Source organism: Cnephaeus nilssonii, assembly GCF_951640355.1.
Source record: "Cnephaeus nilssonii genome assembly, chromosome: 4".
NCBI lineage: Eukaryota > Metazoa > Chordata > Mammalia > Chiroptera > Vespertilionidae > Cnephaeus > Cnephaeus nilssonii.
In genome coordinates this window covers 56345706-56359967 of record NC_137075.1, presented here as the reverse complement: position 1 = coordinate 56359967, position 14262 = coordinate 56345706, and the positions used below count along the sequence as shown (strand labels likewise).

The 14262-nt window shown below is 47.6% G+C and overlaps 1 protein-coding gene across 2 annotated transcripts in view; it reads left to right on the top strand.

The window, feature by feature from the left end:
• Positions 1-7540: 7540 nt before the first annotated feature.
• Positions 7541-14262, top strand: part of DNAAF4 (dynein axonemal assembly factor 4) — a 30283-nt gene continuing 23561 nt past the window's right edge. For both annotated transcript variants that reach the window (XM_079769333.1, XM_079769332.1), the window contains exons 1-2: positions 7541-7718; positions 8066-8213. In XM_079769333.1, the coding sequence (XP_079625459.1) occupies positions 7596-7718; positions 8066-8213 (271 nt within the window). In that variant the 5' untranslated portion in view covers positions 7541-7595. The remainder of the gene's footprint in view (positions 7719-8065; positions 8214-14262) is intronic.

Here is a 14262-nt window from a genome sequence, read left to right as displayed (position 1 = left end):
CATAAGTATATCCAAGGACAAGAAGTATAGGAAGAAGGCAAAAACCATGCTGAAGCAGCAACCTGCATGACTGGGTCCAGACAAGTTTGCAGTAAGAAGTTCTAATCTGGCAGGGTAATGAAGTCTTAAAAGTGCTACTACATTATAAAACTGACTAGAGGCCCAGTGCATGAAATTTGTGCACGGGGGTGGGAGGCAGGTGTCCCTCAGCCCAGCCTGCACCCTCTCTAATCTGGAACTTCCCTCTCACAATCCAGGACTGCTGGCTCCCAACCACTTGCCTGCTTGCCTGCCTGATTGCCTCTAACCACTTCTGCCTACCAGCATGATTACCCCCTAACCACTCCCCTGCCAGCCTGATCGACACCTAACTGGTCCCCTGCTGGCCCAATTGCCTCGGCCTGGTCACCCCTAACTGTCCTCCCCTGCAGGCCTGGTTGCCCCAAACTGCCCTCCCCTGCTGGCCTGGTAACCTTTAACTGCCCTCCTTTGCCAGCCTGGTCACCCCTAACTGCCCTCCCCTGCAGGCCTGGTTAACCCCAACCGCCCACCCCTGCAGGCCTGGTCCCCCCCAAAAGCCCTCCCCTACAGGGCTAGTCCCCCCCAACTTCCCTCCCCTGCTGGCCCGGTCACCCCTAACTGCCCTTCCCTGCCGGCCTGGTCACCCCTAACTGCCCTCCCCTGCAGGCCTGGTCGCCCCTAACTTTCCTCCCTTGCTGGCCTGGCTCCCCCCAACTGCCCTCCCCTGTAGGCCTGGTCCCCCCCAACTGCCCTCCCCTGCAGGCCTGGTCCCCCCCTACTGCCCTCCCCTGCAGGCCTGGTTGCCCCTAACTGCCCTCCCTTGCAGGCCTGGTCCCCTCAACTGCCCTGCCTTGCAGGCTTGGTCCCTCACAACTGCCCTCCCCTGCCAGCCATCTTGTGGCAGCCATCTTGTGTCCATATAGGGGCGGCCATCTTTGACCACATGGGGCGGCCATCTTGTGTGTTGGAGTGATGGCCAATTTGCATATTACTCTTTTATTAGATAGGATGATACACAATAATGTAACACCAAAAAAGGAAATGTATAGCTTTAGACAATTTTTAAGCCCAAAATATAATGAGCTAAGAATTTATCTCAAGAGGATAAAAGTTCCTAAGGAAAGTAGAGGAAGGAAAAAAATAGGAAATAAAATATAAAACACTGGATAGGAATAATAGAGCCACAAATGTGGTGATTTATAAATCACCAAAGAATTGAAACAGTTAATTAGCATATAACACTTGGCTGAATTGGTGCCGCTAGGACACAAGTTGAAGGCAACTTAAAACTGCTAGAAAGAATAGGATGAACCCAGAAGAAATAAATAAAACCAAATGAAAGACAAAAACCCACTGTTAATAAAAATTTCAAAACGTACGAAGAAACCTGATGATGAGAAAAACAGCCAACCAACACCTTTTGAAATTTCAATCCACTCAAGAGGAAAATAACAAAAATAGCCTGAAAAACACTTTTAAGTATGTTTCAGGATCCTGAAAGGTAAACTAAAGAGTAAAAATAAACATTATAAAACTTAACAAGTTTGCATTCATTTATTTATTCATTTAACATTTATTGAATTGCTTAAATGTATCAGGCACTGTACTAGATGCTGTAACAGTAAATCAAACAATCAACAACCACTACTCAGGTTTTTCTACAGACACAAAATAAGTAAACTCTTAAAGTATGTTAGGGAATTCGTGTTATGAAGAAATAAAAAAGGGGGGAATGGGAATAATGGCTGCTGGGGCTGGTAGGGCAAAAGACAAAGCTCATATTTTTTAAATAGCTCAATGAAAGATACTTAAATAATGGATTGAAGGAGTAAGAGAGACAGTCATGCAGATAACTGGGGAAGAGAATTCCAAACAAAGGTAACAGCAGGTTCAGTGACCCTGTGGCAGAAGGGCAAAAATGCTTGGCACATTTCAGATATTTCAAGGCGTCCAGTGTAGCTGGAATGAACAAGAGGTAGGGTAAAAGGAGATGAGATTAGAATTTTAACAGGAAACCATATTATGTATGACTTTGCAGGTTATTGTAAATTCTTGGCTTTTACTCTGAGTGAGATAGAAAATGATGGGAAAATTTTCAGGAGAGAAGGATCATTCTCTCTGCTGTGTTGAAAATAAAGAGGTAGCATGGATACATGGAACAGACTGACATATCTCAGAGGAGGGGAGGAGGACCGGAAGAGACTAGCCAAAGAATATGTATGCTTAGTCCATGGACCCAGACAACAATGTGGTGAAGGTGGGGTGTGGGGAGCTGGGTAGAGGGGGACAAAGGGAGAGAACATGGGGGACATCTATAATAATGTCAACATCTTTTTTTAAAAGAAAGAGTTAATATATATGAACAGAATTAAACAAAATGACTTTGTGTGTCCTGTGTTTTTCTAGGGAAGAAACTAATAGGACCTGGACCTCCTGTCTCCCCAAGGGAGGGCCTGCATCTGAATTCAGCTTGCCATGTACTTTATTCCAACTAAAACTTTCCATGTGAGTCAAGGTATCCAGGTAGCACGTCAGATCTTTTAGTTTGCACCTAAACCAAGACTGCCTGGTTGCCTGGTAATTGCCCTGCTGACAAGGTTCTTCTCATGTTTGCCTTATGAAAAGGGAGAGCAGCCAGGGGATGGGATTCCTCTCCTGTCATGCCAACACACACTGCACATCATGCTCTGGCCCCAGTATGCTTCTCCTTGGGATGATGGGAGATTGGGCTAACCCAGTGGTCGGCAAACTCATTAGTCAACAGAGCCAAATATCAACAGTACAATGATTGAAATTTCTTTTGAGAGCCAAATTTTTTAAACTTAAACTTCTTCTAACGCCACTTCTTCAAAATAGACTCGTCCAGGCCGTGGTAGTTTGTGGAAGAGCCACACTCAAGGGGCCAAAGAGCCGCATGTGGCTCGCAAGCCGCAGTTTGACGACCAAGGGGCTAACCTGTGTTTTTTCTTGGCTTTGTAAGTTTTCCCTTTTCCCTGAAGAAAATCTACCCCTTGACCTAGTGGTTCTCAAACTTTAGTGTGTCTCATAATTACTTGGTGGGCTTGTTAAAACAGATTCTGGGCCCCACTTCCAGAATTTCTGGTTCAGGGATTCTGGAGTGGGGTCCGGGAATCTGCATTTCTAGCACGTCCCCAGATGATGTTGATAGTGTGGTCAGGGGACCACCGAGAACCCGTGCTAATTGATGTAGTGTGTCTGTGATAGAAATCAGCTCTGTTGCCTACCACAAAAAGTCCCATCTGCATGACCTTCACCTTATCCTTTCTTACGCCTTATATGCCTTTATAGTTTTACCACATAAGTAGGAATCCTTAATGTAGAGGGCCCCCTGGGAAGAAACAGGGACATTCTTCAGATTGTTGTTAACTAAGCCCGAGGCATTGGCAGAGTCTTGTCTCGGTTACACGCCCCCCAAGAATGCGGGGGGGGGGGGGGGGGGGGGGGGGGGGTATTGTCAGTTCCTAACTTACCTTTGTCCAGGTACCGGGAGAGGGCTTTGAGATGTAAATTCAGTCTAGCACCGGGAAAGAGGGAATGAATAGGACCTGGGCCCTCCCAAGCTCCTTTGATCCTAAGTTTTCAGGTGAAACCCCCTTGTATATTGGAAAATAAATAAATGTGCTGCGTGGCTCAGGGCAGTGGGCTGTCTCTCCAGCAGAAGAGGTCAGCGACCCACCCGGGACCCAGCTTGAATCTATTTCTGTGTCGACTCTCTTTATTTCATTGTTTCTCAATCCCCGGCCGCCTCTACCAAGAACCCATTTCATCTCTCTCCGTGCTGGCCACGGGAAAGAGAGATCCCCGCCGCATCAGGCCCCAGCACCTTAACCAATAGATTTGGTTTTTATTTTAAAGTTCTTGTTTTAAAGTTATGGAAACCGCATTATTCCTTAAGGGTTTTATATGGCTTGCTTTTTTCCCCTGCACTCACATCCAGGGTACAGCTATAATTAATTCAGTTTTATTGTTGTATACTATTCTTTTGTGTGAATATACCTATTGATAGACATTTGGCTTCTTATCAGGTTTTTGCTAGGAAGATGCTATGAACAGCTACTTCTTTACTCCATCATAGCATCACCCTCAATTTATGAAAGGACCCAGTCTAGAGGGAACCCACTGTCCCTTAGACCTTCCCCAAATCCTAACATCCCCTTATTGAGACACCCAATGGTGTGTGTTCTCCCTTGCTCAATGAGTAATCAACTCAACTTGTTTCACTACAGGAGTCCCTGTGGTCTTTAGCTGAAGGGCATCCTATATAATAAAAGACTAATATGCAAATTTTCCCCTGGACCGGGAGTTCAACCTGGCCAGCCTCCCACGTTCCCTCCCCAAGACCAGACCCCACCAGTGCACGAATTCGTGCACTGGGCCTCTGGTTGAAAAATATTTTTATATATAAAATATGTAAGTACTTAGTTAATATAAAGTTTAAATATCTTAATATTCTTAATAGTGCCTTTTGGGGAACACTAGTTCTTAATTTTAGTTCAAGTTTTCAATCTCTTCCTTTATGGTTAGTGCTTTTTATGTCATATTTAAAAAATACTGCTTTGGTCACATAGCTCAATTGGTTAGAGCGTCGTCCCGATACACCAAGGTTGTGGGTTTGATCCCCAGTCAGGGCACATAGAATCAACCAATCAATGTAAATAAGTGGGACAACAAACAGAGGTCTCTTTCTCCCTCCCTTCCCCCGCTCCTGCTCTCTCCCACACTTAATTTCTTTCTAAAATCAATCAATAAATAAAAAATACTCCAAGATCATACAGATATCTATTTTTTAAATTTCAAACGTATGTCTTTATTTCAAATGAATGTCATCTGAAATTCATTTTTTCTGTGTGACACCATATGCGTATAGAGATCCAATCTTGTCTTTTCCCATGTGGTAATCATTTTTCCTAGCACCAGTCTATTCAATAGTAATTCCTTTCTTTGCTTTTCCCCACATATGCAGAGCCACTTTTGCCATATATTAAATGTCTATTTATGGGTTAGATTTTAGATTTTTAAAAATCTAATAATAAATACAGATTAAGACTTTACGATTGAAGTTTACAAGTTTCAAGACTTGTAAAAATACTTTTTAGATTAGTACATAAGTCATAAAACTATGTATAAAAATCAATGACGTTTAAATTGTTATCAGTTGATGTAATGATTCAGTAATTAAACTGATCAAGTTTTTTAAAAGATATAATTCAGAGTGTAAAAAGTTTAGTAAGACTATGGTAGTCAGAAGGACAATTTCACTTCAGAGATGTGTATGTACTTAACAAAGTGATTGTTAGTGGATTTTCCTGAAACTCCCAAATGGCACACAGTATTTTTTTATTATCTTTCATAGATACATTATATCCCTTGTGTTTTTATATAGTGGGAGAATCTAGACTTTGAATTTTATATATTACCCTGGCTGGGTAGCTCAGTTGGTTAGAGCATCATCCTGATGCCCCAAGGTTTCAGGTTCAATCTTTCATCAGCACACATACAGTCAGCAACCAATGAATGCATGAAGAAGTGTAACAACAAATTGATGTTTCTCCCCTTCTCCCTCTAAAATAAATAAATAAATTAAAATTTTATATAATAGTGAGGAGGAAACTGGTCTTGCAAAGCGTGTCAGGCCATAAAAACTGTGAACAATGCACTGCGGCGGGGAGGGTTGTTATCGCTGGCCCCAGGACAGATCATGGGATATGGCTGGGGACCCCCAACAGCTGGGGGCCTTCCTGTAAGCCCATGAAAGGGGGTGGAACCATATCTGCAAGATAAAGACCCCAGAAGGTTATAAAAAGTGAAGCCCTCTGTGTGTTTCTTCACTCTGATTTGGAAATTATTCCTGGAGTCCACTACTGTTAATAAACGGGGTCCCTCCCTTTCTCTAGGAAGCGTGCTTAGTATTTCTTTGGTCTTCTGCAACATTAGGAATACATAAACCTTGTCTTTTGAAGACACAGGCGAGTTTGAAATAAAATGGTAAAAGTAGGAATAGAACGGAAGAGTGGGAGGGAGAGAATGCCAAGAAAAAAACACGAAAAAAGAAAACATGGATTGATTTATAGATTTCTGCACTTAAGGGACAAGAGAAAATAAGTCTAATGTGGCCCCAGTGTTGAAAGTTACAGAACCTTGAGATGATGAACCACTGACATATTTAAGTAAGGTAGTGAGGGGGTGGCCTGTTTGGGGAAAAAGATGTTTTTTTCTCCCCAAGTCTGTTGCTTCTAAACTTTCCTCAAGGAAATTTTTCAAGACCTTTGAAATACGTGTTAAGCTTCCAAAAGTAAAAAGTTTAAAATCCAAAGCTTTAGATGGCTAATTAAAAAATTTTAGTCAGTTTTCCTTAATTAGGTAACAAATGCCTAATTTTCATGTAAATTCATTGTTTTTAACATCAGATTCCAATCCCATCTAATAAAAGAGTAATATGCAAATTGACCATCACACCAAGACACAAGATGGCCGCCCCCATGTGGTCAAAGATGGCTGCCCCCATGTGGACACAAGGTGGCTGCCACAAGGTGGCCTGCAGGGGAGGGCAGTTGGGGGGTGGGGAAGACCAGGCCTGCAGGGGAGGGCAGTTGGGGGGGACCAGGCCAGCAGGGGAGGGCAGTTGGGAGAGGGTGCAGTCTGGGTTGAGGGACACCCCCCCTCCCATGAATTTTGTGCTCGGGGCCTCTAGTAATATATAAACCGGATCGACAGAAAGCAATCCAGGGAAAGAACACTTGAATGGGAGTGAAGAGATCAGGATCTTCCTTGAGGTTCTGCCACTAATCTCTGTGGCAATGGGGATAACTTGTTCAGATCTGAGATTCCAGTATGGCCTATGGCTATATATAGGATCCCTACATTTCCTCCTAGCACTGAAGTTCTAAGTCTCCCTCCTTAAGCAATATAAAATGTATCCGTGTGAATTCAACTTATCCTGCAGTTGAGCTGCAGCCAAGCATTTGGCAGGTGAGTCACAGGATCGCTTCTCCCTAGTTTTCAAACCCTGGAGCGAAACCTACTTTACATGCTTTTGGTGGCCTGGCAGTGGATAGGATCTGAAGGACAGGTAAGATCCTCGGCCAGGAAACGTCCAAAACAGGAACACCAAAGGGTGCTACCTCTTACAGCCTCCATCGGAACAAACCAAAGGCCAGAGCTGCAAAGGCGCTCGGGCGTCGCACCTGCTTCCTGCGGGCCACGCTCTCCACCCGGTAAGCCCACGCTCTCTTAGTTCCCTTTCAGGCCAGAAGCTCTCTTCTTGCCTAAGCGGGTGTGGGCCCAAGTCTTCGGAGATTCGCTCGGACTTCAGGGAAGTCCTAAGAACTGGTCTCAGCAGGACTCCGCCAGGATGCCCAGGCAGCCAGGAGGGGAGGGCGCCGGGGTCGCAGGGGCGCGCCCGGGCCACGCTAGGAACTCTGGGCGCCTTGGCCCCGCCTGACCCGCCTGACCCGGAAGGGCTGGCGCGTGGTAACCCCGGCTTCCCTAGCAACCGAGCCTCCGTGCGAGTCCCCACCTGCCGCTCCAGCCTCTCGCTGGGTCCGCCCCCCGGGATGCCCCTGCAGGTCAGCGATTACAGCTGGCAGCAGACGGAGACTGCGGTCTTCCTCTCCGTGCCACTCCGGGGCGTCTGCGTCCGGGACGCGGACGTGTTCTGCACGGAAAACTACCTGAAGGTAGGAGCGCGAGTGCGCCCGCCGGCGCCCGGGGTGCGCCCCGCAGCTCCGCGAGTGCGCCCCTGGGCGCGCGCATCGGGCGCCTCCTGGCACGTAGCCGCCCCAAAAGTTAGTACCATTGAAACCCGCAACGAAGGAATTCCACACAGGTGGCGCCAGATGCTATCCAGTCAGAGATTGTTTTTATGCACAGCTTCCCACATAAGCCTGGCGAATCTTTCGCGACCTGGAATACATTTGTAGCATTTATTTAAGAAATGATGGTGGTCTCAATCACGTATTTCTTAACGGCTGGGTTCTTAATTTGTGGAACTAAATTAACTTTCGTTTCCTCCCCTTCTGAATAGGTCAACTTTGCTCCGTTTTTATTTGAGGTGTTTCTCTATGCTCCCATAGACGACGAGAGCAGCAAAGCCAAGATTGGGGATGACACCATTGTTTTCACCTTACGTAAAAAAGAAGCCGTCCTGTGGGAGGCCCTTTCGGTGTCAGGTGGTAAGTTCTTTGTTAAAAGATGTTTTTATATTTTGTACCTTTGACAAAATTTGTCTTTTGAAACAATTATGTTGCTCTTCTAGAAAAAAAAAATAGGCACACGAGCATGGTTTAAATGAGATAGTGCTTCAGCTGCCACTTTAAATAACCTAAAAATTGAATGATTCAAAAGTTAGAGCACATTAATAATTACTCTTGTCCTGGCCTGTTTTGCTCAGTGGTTAGAGTGTCGGCCTGCAGACTGAAGGGTCGCGGGTCGATTCCCGGTTAAGGGCAGTTACCTTGGTTGCAGGCTCAGTAGGGTCGTGGTGTGTGGGAGGCAACCAGTCCACGTGTCTCTCGTGAATAGATATTTCTCTCTCTCTTTGACTCTCCCCGTCCCTTCCATTCTCGCTAAAAAAAACACACACACACAACAAAAATCAATGGAAAAAATGCCCTCGGGTGAGGATTAACAACAAAATAATAATAATGATGATAATAATAACTCTTAAGCAGATAATGTGGGCTTATGACCTTTATTGAGCACTTATTTTGTACTAGGAATTAACACATCTGCTAATCCTCACAACAACCTATCACTTGGGTATACCCCACTGCGTGCCTTATTTATTTATTTATTTATTTATTTATTTATTTATTTAAAAATATATTTTATTGATTTTTTATAGAGAGGAAGCAAGAGCGATAGAGAGCTAGAAACATCGACCAGCTGCCTCCTGCACACCCCCCACCGGGGGATGTGCCCGCAACCAAGGTACATGCCCTTGACCGGAATCAAACCTGGGACTCTTCAGTCCACAGGCAGATGCTCTATCCACTGAGCCAAACCGGTTAGGGCCTGCCTGCCTTTCTTAAAGGTGAGGCTACTGTGGCACTGAGAGTTTAGTAATTGACAAAGGTCACTCAACTAGTAAGTGTCAGATTGAAACTGGAGCCTTAGCAGTTTGATTGTAGAATGGTGGTTCTCAACCCTGGCTACATAATTGAAACACCTTAGATCTTTTAAATAATACAGAGTTCTGAAACCTTAGGCCAATCAAACCAGTTTCAAGGAGTGGGCCCCCAGTGTTGGTAGTTTATTAAAAAGCTTTCCAGGGATTATAATGTGTAAAATTGAGATTCCTTATTCTCTGTACTCTTTGTTTAAAATATATTTTTATTGATTTCAGAGAGGAAGGGAAAGGGAGAGAGAGAGATAGAAACATCAATGATGAGAGAGAGTCATTAATCGGCTGCCTTTTGCAGGCCCCACACTGGGGATTGAGCCCACAACCTGAACATGTGCCCTCACCACAAATCGAACCCTGACCTGATTTATAGGTTGATGCTCAACCACTGAGCCACACCAGCTGGGCCTCTGTACTCTTAATCATTAGTCTTTTCTTCTGCCAAGACAGCTTTGTTGGTTAGCACTTGCCCTCTACTGCTTTAGCTCTGTTTTCTTCCTCCCTCTTCTGGTTTTCATGTTTTACAGTATTTTATATCTGCTGCCTGAAATTTCTCTTAATTCTTTGGTAGTGGGGAATACTAAGAATGGAGAGATTGCCCTCGCTGGTTTTGCTCAGTGGATAGAGCACCGGTCTCCGGACTGAAGGGTCCTGGGTTTCATTCTGGTCAAGGGGGTTGCAGGCTCAATCCCCAGCCCTGGTTGGATCACATGTGGGAGGCAACCAATCTATGTGTCTCTCTCACATCGGTGTTTCTCTCTCTGTCTCTCCCTTCCACTCTCTTTAAAAATATCAATGGAAAAATATCTTCTAGTGAGTATTAACAACAACAAAAGAATGGAGAGTTTGCAATCATTCTTTATATGAATACACTAGAGGCCCAGTGCACGAAATTCGTGCACGGGGGGGCAGCGGGGAGTGTGTCCCTCAGCCTGGCCTGCACCCTCTCCAATCTGGGACCCCTCATGGGATAACCAGCAGTTGGACATCCCTCTCACAATTCAGAACTGCTGGCTCCTAACCGCTCACCTGCCTGCCTGATTGCCCCTAACTGCTTCTGCCTACCAGCCTGATTGTCCCTAACTGCTCCCCTGCTGGCTTGATTGCCCCTAACTACCTCTGCCTCGGCCCACACCTGGTACCCAGGATTCCCTCCTCCAGCTGACCACAGGCACCCAGGATCCGGGCTTCTCTCCCTCTGGTCAGCCATAGGCGCCCAGGCTGGCTGCAGCCTTAGGGAATGGTGGACAGGGGGCTTCGCCTGTGCTGCAGCTGCAAGTGCTGGCGCCCAGGACTGCAGGGTGGGCGGCTTCTTTGTCTCCCAGGCCACAGCCAGCCACAGGTGCTGGTGCCCGGGACTGCAGGGTGGGCGGATTCTCCATCTACCATGCTGTAGCCAGCTGCAGGTGCTGGCACCTGGACCACAGGGTGAGCCGCTTCTCTGTCTCCCAGGCCAGAGCCAGCCACAGTTACTGGTGCCCAGGTCCGCAGGGTGGGTGGCTTCTCTGTCTCCCAGGCCACAGCCAGCCGCAGGTGCTGGTGCCCAGGACTGCAGGGTGGGTGGCTTCTCTGTCTCCCAGGCCACAGCCAGCCCGCAGGTGCTGGTGCCCGGGACTGCAGGGTGGGCGGCTTCTCTGTCTCCCAGGCCACAGCCAGCCGCAGTTACTGATGCCCAGGACCGCAGGGTGGGTGGCTTCTCCATCTCCCGGGCTGCAGCCAGCCTCGGGTACTGGTGCCGGTTTCTCCATCTCTCCCAGGACGTGGGGCGGGTGGACATGGGGTGGGCAGCTTCTCTAGCTGGCTGTAGCCTGGGATCATAGGGCAAGTGGCTTCTTCATCTCCCAGATCGCATCCACCCTCAGGTACTGGCACCCGGTTTCTTGTCTCCCCCAGGACGTGGGGAGGGCGGCTTCTCCAGCTGGCTGCGGCTTGGGATCACGGGGCAGGCGGCTTCTTCATCTCCCAGGTCGCAGCCAGCCTCAGGCGCTGAGGCCGGGTTTCTCAGTCTCCCCCAGGAGGTGGGGCAGGCGGACCTGAGGTTTCTGCTGCTGGCTGCAGCCTGGGATCACAGGGCAGGCGGCTTCTTCATCTCCCGGGCTGCAGCCAGCCTCAGGCACTGGCACCTGGTTTCTTGTCTCCCCCAGGACGTGGGGTGAACCGTTTCTCCAGCTGGCTGAGGCCTGAGATCACGGGGCAGGCAGCTTCTTGGTCTCCATGGCTGCAGCCAGCCTCAGGTGCTGGGGCCCTGTTTCTCCATCTCCCCAGGACATGGGGCGGGCGGACCTGAGGCTTCTGAGGCTGGCTGCAGCCTGGGATCATGGGACGGGCAGCTTCTTGGTCTCCGTGGCTGCAGCCAGCCTCAGGCGCTGGGGCCCGGTTTCTCCGTCTCCCCAGGACGTTGGGCAGGCGGACCTGAGGCTTCTGAGGCTGGCTGCAGCCTGGGATCATGGGGCAGGCGGCTTCTTGGTCTCTGTGGCTGCAGCCAGCCTCAGGCGCTGGCGCCTGACTTCTCCAACTCCCAGAGACCTGGAGAGGCTGGGGGGCGGGGCTGCCGCCATGTTTTCAGTTTAATTGCATACTCACTCAGATTGAATGGTGGGCGTGGCTGGGGCGTGGCTGGTGGGCGTGGCTTGTGAGTGTAGCGGAGTGATGATTTGCATACTACTCTATTATTAGATAGATTATTGGTCTTGCAGTGGAATTTAATTTTTTAATCTTCAGGATTTAGAATATACAGATGAATGTAGGTTACCATAGCTAGGTTACTTTTGTGAGTCCCAGACTAACAGGAGTTTTTTTTTAAAAAAAAACAACAACTACAAACTGATTCCTACTCTCATACCCCAGCCTTCCTTTGTGATTCAGTAAACCTGAAGTGGGACCTGGGAATATGTCATGAAACACACCCAGGCTGTTCCAGCTTCTTACCTAAGATTAAATGTAAACACTTTCATTCATTTCAACTCTTGTTGATAATCTTAATTTTGCCAAAACCATCATCTACTATAATGGCTTATCCTATTTAATAAAAGAGTAATATGCAAATTGACTGTCACTGCAACACACAATATGGCAGCCCCTATGTGGACACAAGATGGCCACCACAAGATGGCACCACAAGATGGCCAGCAGGGGAGGGCAGTTGGGAGGGACCAGGCCTGCAAGGGAGGGCAGTTAGGGGGGTGCCCAGGCCTACAGGGGAGAATAGTTGAGGGGGACCCAGGCCTGCAGGGGAGGACAGTTGGGGGGGACCATGCCTGCAGGGGAAGGCAGTTGGGGATGACCAGGCCAACAAGGGAGGGCAGTTAGGGGTGACCAAGTGGCAGGGGAGGGCAGTTAGGGGCAATCGGGCTGGCAGAGGAGCAGTTAGGCGTTGATCAGGCTGGCAGGGGAGTGGTTAGGGGGTAATCAGGCTGGCAGGCAGAAGCGGTTAGGGGCAATCAGGCAGGCAGGCAGGCAGGCGAGCAGTTGGGAGCCAGCAGTCCTAGATTGTGAGAGGGATGTCCCAGATTGGAGAGGGTGCAGGCTGGGCTGAGGGACACCCCCCCCCCTCCGTGCACGAATTTCATACACTGGGCCTCTAGTCTATACTAATAAAAGGGTAATAGGCTAATTAGACCAGGAGACCTTCCAGACAAAGCCATGGTGGTGGGGCCGAGGCAGAGGCGGTTAGGGGCTAATAGCCCAGCAGGGTAGAGCAGTCGAGGGCGAGCAGGCCAGCAGAGGGGGGCAGTTGGGGGCAATCAGGGTGGCAGGGGGGGGCAGTTGGGGGCGATCAGGCCGGCAGGGGGCAATTGTGTGCGATCAGGCTGGCATGGGTGGGCAGTTGGGGGTGATCAGGCCGGCGGGGGGCGCAGTTAGGGGTGATCAGGCCAGAAGAGGAGGGCAGTTGGGGTTGATCAGGCCGGCAGGCAGAGTGGTTAGGGGTGATCAGGCAGGCAGGCATGTGAGTGGTTAGGAGCCAGCGGTCCTGGATTGCAGCCTGCACCCTCAGCCGGCGGGGGGGGGGGGGGGGGGGAATAGGGCCTAAACCGGCAGTCGGACATCCCCCTAGGGGTCCCAGATTGGAGAGGGTGCAGGCCGGCTGAGGGACACCCCCCCCCCCCCGTGCATGAATTTCATGCACTGGGCCACTAGTTTTTAAATAAACAGATGGGGATGGGGGGATGGGGCTTCTCAGGTGATTCTGATGACTGTCCAGGTTTGAGAAATCCTGTCTGTCTGTCTTCTGGTGGCCAACAGATTTCTCCAGGAAACGTTTTGTCCAATAACTTTTCAGTCTACAAAGAAGGCTCATATCAGAAAAACTGCTACTTTCCCTGATTTCTGATATGAAACATTTTCTTCCATGGCAAATTCCCTTTTAAACCTGGTTGGCCACCTCATCCAGGAGTGGGAAGGGATTTTCTTTCCTGATCATGATCTTCCCCTCTGTTTTACACATCTGCTTTCATTGAACAGCCACTTGATTCTTCTCTTTCATGGTTATGTGGTAAACTGTTCCAAATTTTAACCCTTTAACCTCGGTTTTACAAACTTTTTCTGTAATGGACCAGATAATACTTTGGATTTTTGTGCTATGGTGTCTGTCATAATTACTCAGTTCTGCCATTGTAGCACAAAAGCAGTCATAGACAATATTTTTTTTTTTTACAGTTTACATTCAATTTTACTTTGTGTTGATTTCAGGTGTATGACTACACATATTTATTGACCCTGAAATGTGAATTTAATTTGATATGTCACAAAATATTATTATTAAATAATAGTTTTTTTTCCAACTATTTAAAAATGTAAAAGTTTTTCTTTGCTTTTGTGTTGTAGAGAGATAGGCAGCAGGTTGGATTTGGCCGTAGTTTGCCAACCTCTGATATAAACTTGTCAAAACAGCCTTAAAATTAACTTACATAACAAGTAATGAACAGTGACTTTTACTTCAGAAATCAGATTACAATTTAGTGAAATTATTTCTTTAACAATCTTTTATTTTATTTTACATAAAGTATTGTGGAACTCCAGTCTATACTCCAAGTCTATCTCCTTCATTATTCAAAACATATTTGTTTCATTTTTTCCTTCTTGACACACTTTTCATTTCT